Consider the following 17,519-nt stretch of genomic DNA (forward strand, 5'->3'; position numbering starts at 1 on the left):
AACAGGAGAGGTAATGGCTTGCTGTAGCTCTCTGAAAACTGATTAATTTGTATCAAAAACCTGATGTCTATTTTACCCTAAACCTGGTCCCACACTGCCCTCATGTGGACAACCTACAGTATGTGTGAGACAAAGCAACAGAGTAAAATAACCAACAATGCTAATGTAATTACTGCGCTTCCTGAGTGCCTACTACATGACCACACAAAGCAGTTAGGGCTAAAATGAAAGTGAAGACAGACATTAAAATATTGCTCAATCTTTTAATAAGCCTTGTTTAATAATCTTTTTTTTTTCGTGTTATTAAATCGGATGCAACAGAGGCGGTGCCGACTTGTTTGGTCTTGGTTCTCCAGTTTCATCCACCTCTTCAGTTCTCTTCATCTGAGCAATAAAAACAGAAAAACGCATGGGTAAATATTTATGGTAGTTTAAAAATGGTGCATGAAGGAAAGATAAAAATTTTGGGGTTATACCTTCATCGTCCTCCTCTTCATCATCCTCTTCATCATCCTCGTCTTCGTCGGTGCTGAAGGTTCCGTCAGGGAGACTGTAGATACGGATCACTTGCTGTAGACACAGAATGTGCAAGGGGTTAGGACTAGATATTTGTTGTAAAAGAAAACACAATCTTTTACAGAAATTGAAAAATGTTTGTACAAGGAACATCTATTGAGTCCTTAATTCAGTCTTGCAACTTACAAAGAGATTATCCTTTGAACAGATTTAGCCCTAATTTAGCGAAACGGATATTTTGTAAACAGTAAACAATGCATTTTAGTTATGATTTGGCCAAGAACCTGAAATACACAAAATACTTTCTGTAGTTACTTTTTGATATATGATTGTATTGTTGTGAAGTGATGAGTTTGGCATTGGTGGAGTCCCAAGCTCAAAAGATAGATCAAATATACTCCTTTTTATATATCATATCAAAGTAAACCAGTTGCTAGGCTCATATCCTGAGCTACAGTAGTGCTGGTTTAGATCTAGTTCAATAGTGAACCTCCTAAGAACTGGCTTTGTTTTTCCATGGTCTAGAGGGTCCTGTCATTACATCACTGTAATACTTTGGGTTCAAAGTAAGCGTCATTACTAGAAAGCATTTGAGAAACTAAATGAGTTGTGATGAACCTTTGACAATCAGTTCTTTCTTCTAGCCGCTATGAAATCGGATTTTGTGTCTGAGAGAACTGTTTCTGTCTACAACTCGTTCGGAAGTGTGAACCGGCTCTGAACTAGCTCTGGACCGCCTGGGTGGAAAAAAAGTAATAGAAAACATAATGCCTCCGATATTATTTTTACACCTTCCTGTCTGCAATCTGATTGGCTCTCTACTGCAGTTAGTGGCAAATAGACGAGACTAGTGAATTTGCTGAACCACGTCAATGACATTATCTGGTTCCTGTTGTTTTTTCCCCCTCCAATTTATTAGCAGGTCAAACTCAAACAATCTTTAGGCAAACAACTCCTTAAAATAATTTTTCTATAAAATGTTCAGTTTGTCCCCCATCATCTAAAACCAACACTCGTTTTTACACTGTGGTGAGGTTCGTGCATGCTGTAGGTTCTCACCTTGTTGGGGTCTTTGAGGATGAGGTATTTGCCCTCGTCCAGTTTGCGGCAGATGTCGATGACGCAGCGCAATATACCCCACGCGTTCTCCATGCTCAGGTTGATCTGGCTTGCAAACTCGTTGGGCTTGAACTGCTGTGTGCCCAGGATCACATGACGTGCAGAGTCCTTCACATGGTAGCGGGACACATAACTACAGTGCAAACAAAGTGACATTTTTAGTGCTTTGACTCAAAACAAAGATATAGATAAAATTAAAAAAAATTTACAAAAATAAATTGATAGTTTTCTGGACAGATATGAAAAAATTCAGCACAAAAGGTACAAATGGACTATTTGTATTCTTACCCCAGCTTAAGGTACTCCGAGCCGGCCAGCAGAGCGCAGCAGGTCCAGCGTGCCAGTTTGTAGCTGTTGTTCTTCAGCTCTGTGGCCAACACGGCTCCTCTCTGAGAGTCCAGTTTCTGACGCCAGTCCACTCCGTTACAATACTGCACAAACATTGACCAGTTCAGTGTGGCAAACACACACAAATTCACATTGGGGAAAATTATGCCAGAATTCTTATTTTTACCCGTGAGTCCCACTCGTTGAGAGCTTTGATGTTGATAAACGAGAGTTCTCCGTTTGCTCCAGTCATCACACCATCATGTTCACAGCGCACAATCAGATCAATATCCTCACCAAGTTTCCACCTCCGGTACCTACACATACACAGTCAATAACCTCTTTACACCTTCCAATGACAAGAACTCAATATATTATGACACAGAACTGCACAAAATCTCCACAAATGCCAGAAAGCAAATAACTGCCCACACTCAACACAAGCATGAACTCGATCATTCTCAATGTGATTGCTTAACCCCAACTCTGGCACAAGTGGGTCATCTCACCTGTACGCCACAGACGCCACCTCGCTCTTATCCATATCCTCCTCTATGAACGGGTTTGAGTTGGGGAACTTGTGCCTCTCTCCTCCCTAAACAAAACAGAACGTATCTTAGAAGAATCCCTGATACACATCTGACACGGGTTTAAAGCTGATCTTGACGCGGGTGAGTGAACAAGCCGGGTCGTGGTAACGTACCATGCGCAGGCACTGCTGGCTGAAGTTGTGGTTGATGTACGTGGCCTCCATGGCCAGGTTTCGAGGGGAGTTCAGGGAGTTGCCTTCCTCCTGAGGAGGCTCGTTTGCGGTTTCGCTGACCGTGAGCAGATCTGACGGAGACACACACACACACACGCATTCATCAGTATTTTTTGCTGGGCAAGCTCTAGCTGGAGAAAGATTGAGATTGTTAGCGCACTCACCAAAGTCGGAGTTGTCTCTCTTGTCGAAGAAGAGCTTGTTTCCGACACGCTGCACGATGATGTCCCAGGAGTTTACTGAGCGTGTGCAGCACATCAGCGTGGCCAGGATGGCATCGGTGGCAAAGACGTTGCCCTGGGTTTTAGCCAACTAAAAAGAGACAGATTTAATACAGTGACTTGTGGGTTCTCTTACAAATCATGTTTGTGGTTTCATTACTTACAGCCATAATAAGAAACCGAAATACTGGTTTAACACTACCCAGTAATAGATCCTAAAAATTTATGGCTTTTAACGTTACCTTACGGATGACGGGGTCATCAGTGGTGGTGACGGTGTGGAAGATCCTTTTAATGCTCTTCAGAGGTTTCTCGTTACGGGTGGTGATGCGATCGAAAGCTTTATCGTAGTACTCCAGGGCACCGCAGCATTCACTGCATCAGAGAGAGGACAGCGAGATACCAGGATATCAGTCACCACAACCTGGGCGTGGCCTGAACTACAGAATTTGCCAGTTTATCTGCTGTAAACACTAGAAGAATTTAGACTTCCCTAAAACACCTAAGGGTTGGAAAAGTGTGTTCACTTACATGTCTGAAGGATCAGCCACCTCCATGTATCTCATCTTCATAAGGCGAGGGAAGTCCATTTCTTCCTTGACCTCCCAGTCGCTCCGGACTTCCACTGATGAATCCCTGGGCTTCAGCTGAGCCTGCAACAGCCATGACAGGACACGCTACACTTAATAACCCCCCAATGAGTACTAATAGATCATCTGCTAAACACACAATCTGGCAATAGAGCTAAACCGTTAATTAATTAGCAACATTCACTGACAGAGCTTATGATGCAGAGCAACATCAATCGATCAACTTCTATTTATCCAAGAACAAAAAAAAATTAAACAATACTCTCTGAACTTGCTTTAACTTGTTCAAGGTTGAGCTCAGTAACTGAAAAACATGGCTAAAACCAATGGGCGCTGAGAGTACCTGTGACTTCTGGTCCCACTTCTGACGAACTCCAAACTGCTTCTGGAACTTCTTTTGCAGACGCATGCGGTCTCGTTCCTTCTGCTTGGCACTTTTCGGCAGAGTCTGCAGGTTGAACTGCGTGAGATTCCTGCGGTCCTTATCACGACGAAGGTTCCTCTGTAAATAAACCACAGCAGGCATGAAGAAGCTTTTCGGTTCAGAACAATTCTTAATATAAACATGATTACATTTTAATTATGCACAAAGCCTAATCTACAAGCTCAACTTTGCCGGGTTCAGGCTGCGCTGTATACCTGGGCAAAGCGCATGCGGTTCCTCTGGTACGCCGATTTCTGGGTTTTGGCTGTGTCCACCAGCTGGAAGCTAGCTTCATCCTCCTCGTGGAAATAAGCGTACTGACTTCCTCCTCCGAACTGGGATGAGTATTTATCTGACGAAAAAACGGTCATGGTGGTGAGGGGCTTTAAAAGAACACAAGTGCATCAGATCAAGGTTCATGTGAATCGCTCATGAGCTTACTTGTGTATCTTTTATCCTGGTATGTTGCTCCAGTCCAATCTGCCACCTATGAACACAAAACAAAGGTCTCCTTACAGAACACTCACACATAACATTTAGTTAAATAGTACAGATGGAGGAAAAAATTATTCGGTTAAATATTTCGAATCTTGTGAATCTTTTTTTTTTATGTACGCATTAGAGGTGTAAATGTTGCAGTTCCCCTGTAATCCTGGAAATAATACATATATGACAAACATACGCAACAAAATTCGTAATAAAGATAATACTGTATCCAAGCACTGTACAAAGTTTTCATTGGAGGTGGCACAATGATGTCATTCCTCTATGATCCTATAGATAGCACTGTCCAAACTGTTCACATATTGGCAGGCAGCACAGTGTCCTGTTTGGTAGGAGGAAATTATTTGCCAAGTTTGTTTAGAAAAAGTAAAATATTTAAACAAACAAGCAAAAAACAAACAAACAGAAAATGTCACCTAGGTATAATGATATTGTATCGATAGATCCATGGAAATTCACATCCCAATTAAGTAGGATATGTTTGTACATAACGTCTGTTTATTACTAGGGTCTATTACTAGTGAGTGAGAACTGACCTTGCCCAGGCGGTCCCCTTTGCTAAACGGCTGGTAGGGCATGTCCTTGAACTTCTCAGGAACGGCGCAGGGACCCCATCCCGAGGGGTTATCCTGAATCACTGGGGCCAGGAACTTCGCCATGGTCTTCGTACACAACCGAGACATACAGGAAACAAACACCGGCTTTTTGGTTAGAAATAAGCAGATACAATCTCTAAAGCACCACTGAAGTGATGCCTAAATCCTTCTGGAACGACTATCAAGCAGTCAAGTGGCATTATGGGTAAAATTGGAAACTGTTACGTGTCAACAGCACCAGTCAAAATTGCATTACTTGGATTAATACTCAAAATAGTCGAGAAAGATTGCTGCTAAAGTGTGTAGGACTCAGACTTGAATCAGCACTGCTTTCTTCACACTAGCGTGCACTTTTCCTGCACATCAGCTTGCGCAGTGGACTAGTCATCACTGACTACACAGCATCGCAGATTAAACGAAGACTTAAACCCACGGTCACTCTTAATATATAAATACAGAGCCACTAAAAAGGGTACAAACCTACAAGAGATAAGGGAAAAAACTGTTATTAATAGCAGTCCTTTTGTGCGGCATTCACATATCAGTACGGGAAATTGGATTGGGAAATTTATAAAATCGGGATACTTATAGAATCGCACAGAGGTATCGTTATAAAATCGTATCGGGCGGTGACTGGTGATTCCTAAGCCTAAGTGTGGTGGTGATGCAGCCTAAGTGTGGTGGTGATGCAGCTACCTCCAAACGGTGCAAGGGTGAAACCCAGGTACAGCTGTTACCTTACTTATACACGAACACATTTCTATTAGGTTGAAAAGCTGTTATAAAGCCTTTATAAAATGCATATTAGTTATATCAAACATATCTTTAATAGACTTATACACACATCATAAACTACTCTTAGCTTCTCAAATTTCCCCCCTCATATTTTGCCATAAATCATTAAAGATAATATTCCCCATGTATATTAAAAAAAAAAAAAAAAGCTGCACATCTACTCACAGCATTACTCGGCATTTATTTGCGTAGTAGTATTAGCATTAGCATCTAGCAAGAACCATGGAGTATTACGGAACGCATATGCAACGCATCTTCACAATACTCTCACGAAATAACGGCTAATGACACGAGGAATCTGCGACATTTATTTTTTTTAAGATGTAACTGAAAATAAAGCTGATGTTTAAGGATTAGTATATACCTTTTCACCCCAGTGGAAATTTTCCAATCGGTCCTCAGACGCCGGCGGAAATAGGAACGCGTCACAGGAACGCAAAGCGGGTTGAACTTCCGGTAAAGATATTTCGACGATTATAATTATTATTTATTATTATTATGGTTATATGTAAATATGTAAAATATAGGTTACAAATATGTTGGCCTAACACGAGTGGTTTTATTTGGAAGCTGGGATTATATATAGAATTTTTTTTTTTTTTGAGTGAGTATGTAATTACGACAGTTATGAGCCACTTTACGGCATTTACTGTCATGCGCAGTAGGGCAAATTCAGACCAGCTGGAAGGTAAGAAAAGCGAAGTGCTATGTGCATTACACAGGTATGCAGTTATGCAGAAATGTATTAATTTACTTTACGTATCTAAATAATTATGGATTCATATTTAAATAAACAGCCCCAAAATTTTCCCAATATGCTTTCCTTTTTAATGCAGAATGTGTTTTATTGTATTGTACTGCATGTGTGCTAAACTCAAACTGCAGTTCTGTATGCAAAGCAGCCACAGAGCAGAGAGATTACACAAGTGTTGATCAACTATTTTATCAGACTACATTTTAGATAACTACACTGTTTTTTTCCTTGCAAGTAAGTTGCGTAACACTTCACACAAGTTCAGTAGTGACTGTGCATTAAATAGGCCAAAAAGTCGATATGTATTTTCATTCTTATCCTGAATGACTTTATTAATTATTTTTATTATTTAATAAATAATGATGTGTTGAAGTTCATCTTTTAGACATCAGGCAATAGGGATGTAAATCACCATGGACTTCCCGATACGATATCAGCCATATCCATTATGACCACCCGCCTAATATTGAGCAGGTCCCCCGCTTTGCCACCAAGACAGTGATGAACTGTGTGTGTTCTGTACCTTTCTGTTGAAACCAGAATTAACTTTTTCCTCAATTTGAGCTACAGTAGTACACAGGCTGACATCACAATTTGCCCCTTTGTCAAAGTTACTATCCTTATGCTTGTCTATTTTTTCTACTTCCAAAACATCAACATCAGGAAAAAAGATTCACTTGCTGTCTAGTATATCACACCCACTTCCAGCTGCCATTGTAACGAGATATCGAAAATGTAGCTACTGTGAGAGGAGCCAAATTGTAATGGGTAGACAACTGGGTCAGAGCAACTCCAAAACCATAGCTCTTGTGGAATTCCTGGTATGCATTGGTCAGAACTTACCAAAAGTAACCCAAGAAAGAAAAACTGGTGAACTGGCGAGAGGGTCATGGGTGGCTGATGCACATGGGGAGTAAAGGCTGGCCTGTGTAGTCTGATTCAATCGAAGAGCTACTGTAAATCAAATTAAGGAAAAGGTCAATTGTGGTTCCATTAGAAAGGTGTCTGAACACACATTGTTTTGGTGGCAAGGTGGTGGGAGACCTACTCAATGTTAAGCAGGTGGTCATAATGGCTAAAATTTTGGTCTAACTTTCCATGGGATGTTTCATCATGGTAATTAATGGGTATTTACTTAATTACCTAATGCTGTCTGTGTTATTTCATAGTTTTGAAAAAAAAAAAAAATTAAGTATTTTTCTAGAGTTTAGAAAATGAATCAAAACTTTCTTTTGACTGGTTATTTCTCTCTCTTTTTCTCTCTCTCTCTCTCTCTATATATATATATATATATATATAATGTACTTTATATACACACACACATTTAAAGCACTTGGCAGATGTCCTTATTTAAAGCGACTTACATTTTTATCTTATTATACATCTGAGGAGTTGATTTGTGCTGGGGTTTGAACATGGGACCTTCCAATCAGTAGTCCAATGCTTTACCCACTGAGCTACCCTGGCCTTTGTAATATAAGCTGATTATAGAGTAAAGGCAACGTTTACCATTTCAAGTGCAAACATGTACAGTACTGTGCGAAAGTCTTAGGCACCATATCCTCTTTGGGACAAATTTTGTTATATATGTTTATCATAACTGTATTATTACTTAAGAAATCACTCACTTCTTACATTTACATTCAGGCATTTGGCAGACGCTCTTATCCAGAGCGACTTACATTTTTATCTTATTACACATCTGAGCAGTTGAGGGTTAAGGGCCTTGCTCAAGGGCCCAACAGTGGCAACTTGGTGGTTGTGGGGTTTGAACCTGGGATCTTCCGAACCGTAGTCCAATGCCTTAACCACTGAGCTACCCCTGGCCCTGGCAAGTGTAAACACAGAACATGTGGATAGATTGAACGAGCAGTGAAAGAGCTGCAAGCGGCTCACGAGCTGCGGGATCGCCACCCCTGGCCTAGGACATGTAGTTACTCAGGTATTCATATTTCAAATGATGTCCAATTTTTTCGGACACCCTGTATTTTCATGCAAAACCCTTGTTTCCATCTGAAAATTTATCCGTCATGTGATATATTGCTTAATATACACGTTCTTCAGTATCATTATATATTTACTTATTTATTAATTTTACAGACATGATAAACATCTATAACAAAATTTGTACTTGGAATACAAAATGAATACTGTGTACATTAAAAACAGAAAGAAAAAAAAATATTTTGGAGTCAGTGTGGCAAAACATGAATAGCCACAGGAAAGCATCAAACACGATACATCACTGAATTGATTTTTATTTTAAAATTTTTCCCATCACTTTCAGACAAAAATATTATATGGTTTTCTCCAGTTTCCTCCTATCTTTCAAAAACACATACAGTATTAGGTGACTCCACGTTGTACATGCATCCCTCTTAATGCACAGTACTTTCAAATAATTCATGACCAGGATAAAAAAAGAAAAAGTTTTCACATCATTTCATATCAACCTTTAAAGACGCATTCTTAATACCTATAAATTTGTTTTGAATCTGGCAAAATCAATCCCAGCCCCCGATGATGGGTTTGCCACTTCACGAGCCTCGGGCGTTAGGTTAAAAGCACTTCTTGCACCTTACAATGAGCACATTATTTCCAGTCAGTGGAAAATCTTTAGACAAAGCTGTTGTGTGTTGTCCACGTTTAGCTCACACCTGCATGTCGCTCGTACAGGCGATGCAGTTTGGACTGCCACCTGCAGAGACAGTGCAAGGAAGATACTTAAGAGCTTTCTGTGTGGTGAGTGTATTTTTCAGTTATAAAATATACAGTACAGTACAAGGCGAATATTCCGTCAAAATAAAAAAAAGAAAAGGAAAAAACTGTAGAATCAACTACTGTAATAGTATATAGATTCTGTAAATATCAGTTTTATAAATATTCCGATTTTATATTATTTTTCCGAATTGTGTTCAGATTTTATTCGAATTTTAAGATCACGAACCGTAAACAAAAACATTTAAGTCATAACTCAAAAGTTTTTCTTTTTCTTTTCTTTATTTTTTAATGTACTTCTCTTTGGATTTTTCCTGATTTTTTAGTCGTAGGCATTTCCCATCTATCATTAGAGCACTCCTGCATCAAGGCTACTTCAGAAACTATCACGTGTTTCCTCTGAGCCACATGACACTGGCTGACTGTACCTTTCCAAACTGCTCACGCACACACTGTTGGGAGCGCTGTCACACACTCGCAGGATAGCACGTTTTGCTCCATCCACTTGCATGAACTCACAGAGCGCCCATGATTGGCTTGGTGTTTCCCATCCCTCCCCTCTGATATATTTCGACCAATCAGCTCATGAACATTCGTAGATGTAAACAAATCCCGGAAGTAGCTAACGCATTAAAAAAAAAAATGGCTGTGAGCTACTTATGTATGGTACATGTACCGTAAAAAAAAAAAAATTGGCACTGCAGTGCTACAGCATCACCCCGAATTTGAACATGCAATATCTGGATAAATTAGCTTCACAACTGACTTAGGATTAGATTTAGTCACTGGCTTACGAATGATATCCGTTCTGGGAGCACGTTCATGAGTCAAATTTGTTCTTAAGTCTGACAAAGTGAGTCTTATACGCCTTTGACATGAATATACAATGAAAAGCATTCAAACCCACTTGACTGAATCTCTGTGTGTGTTTCGCGCCGGTGTAAGTGTTTGCTACGAGTGGGTTCGAGAAAAAGGCCGATCAGAGGCCTTTTAATGCGTGCATGCCATAAAAATGTGTTTCTGTTGCACCACTCAGAAGCTCAGGCACAGAATCGGTTATGTCCAAGGCTTTAATACAAAAAAAAACACTGTAATGAAAACATACCATCCCTTGACTTTTGCACACCATTACACTTGCAGTTTTAACATACCGTAATAAAGGTTTATTTTGTCGTGTCACTGTGTCATCTGATAAAGTCAGTTTCCTCACAGATGAACCAGTTTACATAATTCAAGCATGAATCTGCGCTGTTGCGGTTAAAAGCCTTGTTTACTGCTGATATTTTTTTATTTATTTTTCCACTGGGGTCCATTAAATACGATGATGTATGAACAGCTGAGTTTACTCTGTTTGTTATATTGTAACCCATACTAATGTTAATGCTGATAGAATGTAGGCTTTTATTTTGCTTACTGTTTAGGTTTATTGTATAAAATATCATGTTATGAAGATTAGGTCTCTTAGGTGCTGCATGCTGTAGGATGTTCTATACACTTCATTTGTCACAGAGCCTCAGTTCTGCAGTGCCTCCAGGGGCTTTCAGCTGATGCAGCGCTTTAATAACATACAAGTTTAATAACCTACAAGAAAATACATTCCGGGTGAAAAATAAATAAATTACATTCTTTCTAAGAAATCAGTGCTTATACAATACACTGTATTTTTTTTATGTAAGTGAGTTTATGTGATGGAGTTAGTGAAAGATCTGAATTATTGTTGTGTCCTTACAAAACACAACTGTATTTTTTCCCCTATTATCCACACACACAAATACACACACACACACACACATACACAAATACATACACACACATACATGTATACGTAGTAGAACCTTGGTCTGAGAGTTTCTTTCGGTAAACTTGTGTGCATGCGTGCGTGCGTCTCTATTCAGTAAACTAGTGTGTGTGTGTGTGTGTGTGTGTGAAAGAGGTCCTAAACAGTACCTCCTTCCTCCTGATCTCTGGTCTCAGTTACTATAGCCAAGATTCTTTTCAATGGTAAAGTGCAGTTTAATTTGTTTTATTTCCATTTTATATTTCCACATTTATTTTTATATTAATATTTTGCGCAACGTTGTGGAACAAATCATCGGAGTTTCCATTATTTCTTATGGGGAAATTCACTTAATTATGCCCGTAATCCAAGGTTTAACTGTGTGTATATATACAGTATATATACACACACACACACACACACACACACACTGGCTGTGCCTGTGACTTTGTTTAAATGCATTTTAATTTTAACGCATATTTAGTATTTTAATGTATTTTAACGCATTTAAAAAAATGTCCAGCGCCATCTGTTGCATTTTGGAGTTGAGTGTTGCCGTGAGTGAGTACTTAATAAACGCAATCTCACATCTTCATTCCGCGGACTTCACACTACCACATAAAAATTTTTGTTCATTCCAAAATTCAACAGATGGCGCCGTACATTTTTTAGAAACACATTTGCAGTAAAATTCCATGTGAACAAAGTCGCGAGCACATCTAGTATGTCTATAAAATCGTGATACAGAATCACAAGAATAACCAAATCGGCATTTATGTATCGTGATAATATCGTATGTGTTGGTGACTGGTGAGTCCCATCCCTCATACATACTGCATTTACGAAAAATATAAACCTACTTTTGTTACTTACTCCTTATAAGTTGCACAATTCCAATATTTGCACTGATGTACTATAAATACTGTACACTACTATTTCCATTTTTAGTAGATGGTAAACCTTTATCTATCTTTCTTTCTTTCTTTCTTTCTTTCTTAGACGGTGTTTCTGAGTGTGTTGATGCTCCCGCTGCTGAGGACTGTGGGATTGCGTGCGTTTTCAATGGCGACCGAAGCGTATTCCTCTGGTACTCACTCTGCAGCCTTCGTCACCTGCCCCAATGACACGGTGGCCAAAGACCTGGCCAGGTAAAAACCCCAACACAGCCCTACATACATACATACATGTGTATCACCATTTAGCATTTTGATTTTTTGGATCTGTTTTGGAGGTTCAAGGTGAAAGCATTACTGATAAAATAATTTCATTCACAGCTTGTTTCATTGAACAGTACATTGCCGAGGTACAATTTTTGCTTATTTGTCATGTTTTAGAGGGATAGTGGAGAAGAAGCTGGCAGCGTGCGTGAACATTGTGCCCAAAATCACATCAGTGTGAGTAAATCACAATCCGCTTTTACAATTCAGTGCTCATTCATTCGACTGTTTCTCTTCGGTGTTGCGTGTAATGAACAGAAAGGCTTCTTCAGCTACACTTTTCTGCCCACTGGGCTTTTGGGTTACTTCTGTGTTTCTGTGACTCTTGATAGATATGAATGGCAAGGCAAGATTGAAGAAGACAGTGAAGTGTTGCTGGTGAGTTTTATTCAAATTCAAATGCATCTTCAGGTGATAGAAAGTTTGTCAGAGTTGTCTGGTAAAAGTTCATGTGGTACAATATGTTTTTTTTTTTTTTTTTTTTAAGATGATTAAGACACGGACTACAAAGATCTCAGCACTTGCTGAATATGTTAGGTAAGACCAAGGCATCAAATACGTAATTTTAATAAATTGCACCTCGTTACATCCTGGTGTCCCCAATTTTTTTAATCCATCACAGAACCTCTGAACATGATGTAATACCAACTATTCATATTATTCTGCATTATTATTTAGTTCTATGAATAAATTTATAAATACAGTATTTCATTGGGACTGACAGACCACACCTCCTTTGTTGTGACTGCCAGGCACAGGAGGCACGGCTCCTTTAGCGTGACTGACAGGCACAGAGCCCCCTCCTCCCAAAACAAATAAAATGTGCAAGAAAGAATTACTTGAATTAAAAAAGAAAAACTAATGTACGAACAAATAACCATTGAGCATTATCAGTCATATTTTCCAAAAAATAGTAATCTTAAACAATTTCTTTCAGCGTATGGAAACGCATTTTTACACAATACAAAGAGATATTGATCATCTATTTGTCATAAAATACAAACAAGCATCTAAACATAAAAACAATGCTTCATAGTTCCTATGGAATTATTTCCCTCAGGGACAGATAAGGCACGACATGTGATGAATGACCTTAATACTTACACTGAGTATCCTGTCCTGCAGGTCTAATCACCCGTACGAAGTGGCCGAGGTCATTAGCTTGCCCATTGATCAGGGAAACCCTCCCTACCTGAAGTGGATTGGAGACATTGTGCCTGAATAAATACGCAAAATCACAGAACTTTTAAAAAATTCTCCACAAGTCCAGGGAAATGGACAATTTTTCTGTACGTTTGTTAAGGAGGCATGAATCTCGGTTTATTTTGATATGGAAATGTTAGCAGATCTACTGATTTCTGCACTAATAATGTATAGCTGTTACTTTAAATCCTGTCAGTTTCAATTGAATAAAACGCTGTTGTAAAAAGTGTGAGGATGCAATTTTCTTTTTCTTTTTTTTAGTTACTGTATAATATGGTAAATCTAAGACTTTAATTTACATAAACATGACTAACACTGGTATAATATTTCTAAAAGGTTTTAGCATATCAGACCAGAAAATATGTCACTGTAACGTGTAAATCATGGTACTTTCTATCCATTTATAGTTACATGTAAGGTTGTGGAACATCCACAAAATACATTTGAGTTCTTATTTATGTTTTAGGAACCGTTCCCTTAACATTTTCTTCTTTCAAAAAAACTTTTTAAATAAAATAAAATAGTTCACTGTCCTGAAGACTTATCCATCCATCCATCCATCCATTGCACTTATCCTGGGTAGGTTTGAAGGGGCCTGGACCCTATCCCAGACAGCTCAGGGCACAAGGTGTGGTACTCCCTGGATGGGATGCCAACCCATTCAGGTAAACACTTACACAGCCAGTCATAAACTATGTGAAATTTGGAAAAACACCTTACAGCCAACGCAAGTCTTTGGACTGTAAGAGCAAACCAGAGTACCACAGTAACCCAGTAAGTTTCAAACCACTAATCCTGAAGGTGTAACCACTTTCCTAGACATTCCGATGATACTAATAAAAAAAAAGATTTCCATGCAGAAAGGAGTTACTTTGGTGAACATTGTACATTAAAAATTTTGTATTTATTATATATCTTGGGTTATAATTAATGCCATACAGTCCTCATGATTGAGGTGTTCATATAGAAATATCTGCATGTTAAAGAAAAGTGCCAGTTATCCTAAAATATGCTTCAGTTCCACTTTAACCCTCCCCACGATAAAGCGCCAACAGAAAACTGCTAGCCGTGTTAAATCTCCTAAGTAAATCTAAAAATAGATCCCTACCTAATTAAAAAAGTTTCAGTTTAATTACATTATGAATAAAACTAGGTTTTTGTTGGCCCGCTGAGAACACAGTACCATGCACTATTTGAATATTTTAAAGCCTCTGATCCAGTTTATTAGCTCCAGTCTGTGCTGCAGGTGTTTTCTATTTCTCTAAAGGGAACACTTTGCATAACTGTTTTACACCCAGGCTGCTGAGAAGTTTGCATTTCATGTGCTGCCACCAGAGTGAGACATTCACTCAAACTCTCATTTCAAGCATGCATACTCTTCTTGACTGAAAATCTTAGCTTTAACACTTATTTAAATAAAACAGGGTTTATATATATATATAATGTACAAAAAACCCCAGAAGTGTGCAATTTGCAGTAAACAATTTAAACAACAGCAATAAATTGCCATGTTGGAAAAGCAAATCTACACCATAACCACCAGGGCAAGTTTTCCTCACCTTCTCCATGTAAACTGTATAACAGGCAGAGGCGATTTTAGAGTCTTGGGGCACTAGGCAAAATTTTGCACATGCATTTATAACCATTAGCTTATAAATAATATATAGGTTTGTCAGCCCTCAGGGGCCTCCTACTGGCTTGGGGCCCCAAGCAATTGCCTAGCTTGCCTGTGGACAAGCAGCAATTCTAAGTATGTGTGGGGAGATTCAAAAAAAAATTTTTGGCTTCACAATGCAATAGGTTGTCTTTTGCAAGGATCAGAACAAGTTCTAGCATTGTTAAAACTTTAAAAAAGCTCGAAAATGAATTAAATTTAATGGAATTATAATAAAATTTTAATAAATTGCATTTAATTACCTATACAGTATTTTGACTGCCGGAATTAAACTTAATTAGGCTAATGTTCTACGCCCATGTTTGCTACAGTATGTCACTGTAAATTATCCCAATTAACAACGTTTACTGCATAATGAAAAAAGTAAGCTTTTGGATTTGTTTAAATGGAGTGTTTAGGTTTTTTTTTAATCTTTTTACACAATATGCAAAAAAGCTTGATTTTGTTTTGTTTTTGTCAGATTTTTTAAAAATGCATTTATGTTTTTATAGAAATAAAAAAGTTGTTATAGGCAGAAACCTTTTTTTTGCAGTTAGGAGGGAACAAGTTAAGAATACTGAACTTGCACATAAAAAAATATTTATAATTATATGCAATGGTGTGAGAAAATTTATTAAACAAGTTGGTTATCACTTACATTTTAGCATCAAAAATGTAAATGGTCATGCCCTTGGCATTCTTTGTTTTGTAAAATATATATTTATATAACAAGACAAGTTACCTAGAATATAAATCTAAATAAATTAGAATATCATCAAAAGGTTTATTTCATTAATTTAATTCAAAAGGTAAAACTCGTATATAGATTCATTACACACAGACTGATTTTTCAAGTGTTTATTTCTATTAATTTTGTTTAATATTCAATAAAAAGTTTAATATTCAAGACTTATGGTGTCACACTCTAATCAGCTAATTAACTTAAAACACCTACAAAGGTTTTTTGAGCTTTTGAATTATCTCTCAGTCTAGTTCATTAGGCTGGTTGTTTACAGAGTACTGTATCCGAGCACATTAATGGAAAGTTGAATAGAAGGAAAAAATGTGGTAGAAAAAGGTGCATAAGCAACAGCGATAACTACAGCCTTGAGAGGATTTGGAGGAGATTCACAAGGAGTGAACAGCAGCTGGGGTCAGTGCTTCAAGAGCCACCACACACAGACATATCCAGGGCATGGGCTACAACGGGGCATTCCTCGTGTCAAGGCATTCTTGAACCAGAGACCATGTTAGAGGCTCTTACCTGGGCTAAGGACAAAAAGTACTGGACTGTTGCTCAGTAGCCAAAGTCCTTATTTCAGATAAAAGTAAATTTTGCATTTCATTTGGAAATCAAGGTCCCAGAGCCAGGAGGAAGAGAGGAGAGGCACAGAATCCAAATTGCTTGAGGTCCAGTGTGTAGTTTGCAGTTAGTGGTGGTTTGGGGAGCCGTGTCATCTGCGTGTTGGTCCACTGTGTTTTATCAGGTCCAAGGTCTGTGCAGCCGTCTAACAGGAGGTTTTAGAGCACTTCATGCTAATTTTTTTAAATTGGTCTTAAGTATTATAAAAATTTTCTGAGATAGTGAATTTTGAGTTTTATTAATGGTAATCCATAATCATCAAAATTAAAAGAAATAAACACTTTAAACACATCAGTCTTTGTGTAATTAATGTTATATTACGAGTTTTACTTTTTTAATTGAATTCCTGAAATAAATCAGCTTTTTGCTGATATTTAAATTCATTAAGATGTACATGTGTGTGCCAGTGTGTATACTGTATGTGCAGAAAATAACAACGTTCTAGCAATACTCTGAAATGATTTCCCATCTTTCTTGCTGTTTATCCACACACTGGCCATATCCAATAGGATTTTTTCCACTGATGCATTAACACATGTAAATATACAGTACGTCTGCACTTGCCTTGTAGCATCATATTCACGGAACTGAAAAAGAGGCTGTGTTGCATCAGTGTTATTTTTTAACACTCACTTTGTATGCCCCAATTAAACACTACACAAAACACATTGTAAAACCTTGCACTGTGTCGCGCAGCTTGTAATATGTAGGTCACTTTAAAAGACTCAAATAAAAGAGCACTTCTGTTTATTAAGCAGGTACAGGATCCATATACATCTAAAGTATGAGCACGGACATGCACAAATTAAATATACATCATGATGAAATGTACACACCAAAATGTAAGATGTTTAAGAAAGTAAGATTTAGCTATCAATAAATTGTTATTATACCTCATCTAAAAGGGTTGCTTTTCTCAACAGACCTTCAAACAGCACAGAGATGTCGTTCAAGCCCGGGTCAACCAGGTCATGACTC

General features: G+C 38.2%; 2 protein-coding genes across 3 annotated transcripts; one reads left to right on the forward strand and one right to left on the reverse strand.

Annotated features, from left to right (window-relative positions):
• Nucleotides 1–249: 249 nt before the first annotated feature.
• Nucleotides 250–6,305, reverse strand: eif3d (eukaryotic translation initiation factor 3, subunit D). Its single transcript, XM_053499649.1, has 15 exons — nucleotides 6,220–6,305; nucleotides 5,001–5,126; nucleotides 4,402–4,447; nucleotides 4,176–4,312; nucleotides 3,880–4,038; nucleotides 3,478–3,599; nucleotides 3,189–3,321; nucleotides 2,890–3,037; nucleotides 2,666–2,796; nucleotides 2,472–2,557; nucleotides 2,150–2,279; nucleotides 1,924–2,066; nucleotides 1,576–1,768; nucleotides 477–570; nucleotides 250–384 (listed from the first exon to the last, which is right to left on the reverse strand). Exons 2-15 carry the CDS (start codon nucleotides 5,121–5,123, stop codon nucleotides 371–373), a joined length of 1,659 nt encoding a protein of 552 aa, XP_053355624.1. The 5' UTR covers nucleotides 5,124–5,126; nucleotides 6,220–6,305; the 3' UTR covers nucleotides 250–370.
• A 221-nt stretch (nucleotides 6,306–6,526) lies between these two features.
• LOC128526860 (protein CutA homolog) lies at nucleotides 6,527–13,751 on the forward strand. Of its 2 annotated transcripts, none has more exons than XM_053499050.1 (7): nucleotides 6,527–6,543; nucleotides 9,260–9,351; nucleotides 12,104–12,252; nucleotides 12,439–12,498; nucleotides 12,654–12,699; nucleotides 12,809–12,858; nucleotides 13,447–13,751. In XM_053499050.1, the coding sequence occupies exons 2-7, from the start codon at nucleotides 9,271–9,273 to the stop codon at nucleotides 13,544–13,546; spliced, it is 486 nt and encodes a 161-aa protein (XP_053355025.1). In that variant the 5' UTR covers nucleotides 6,527–6,543; nucleotides 9,260–9,270; the 3' UTR covers nucleotides 13,547–13,751. The 2 variants fall into 2 exon arrangements, with proteins under 2 accessions (XP_053355025.1, XP_053355026.1); XM_053499051.1 differs by lacking the exon at nucleotides 6,527–6,543 and adding an exon at nucleotides 6,553–6,577 and having other exon boundaries at nucleotides 9,286–9,351.
• The last annotated feature ends 3,768 nt before the right edge of the window (nucleotides 13,752–17,519 follow it).

This window comes from Clarias gariepinus, chromosome 6 (assembly GCF_024256425.1).
Source record: "Clarias gariepinus isolate MV-2021 ecotype Netherlands chromosome 6, CGAR_prim_01v2, whole genome shotgun sequence".
NCBI lineage: Eukaryota > Metazoa > Chordata > Actinopteri > Siluriformes > Clariidae > Clarias > Clarias gariepinus.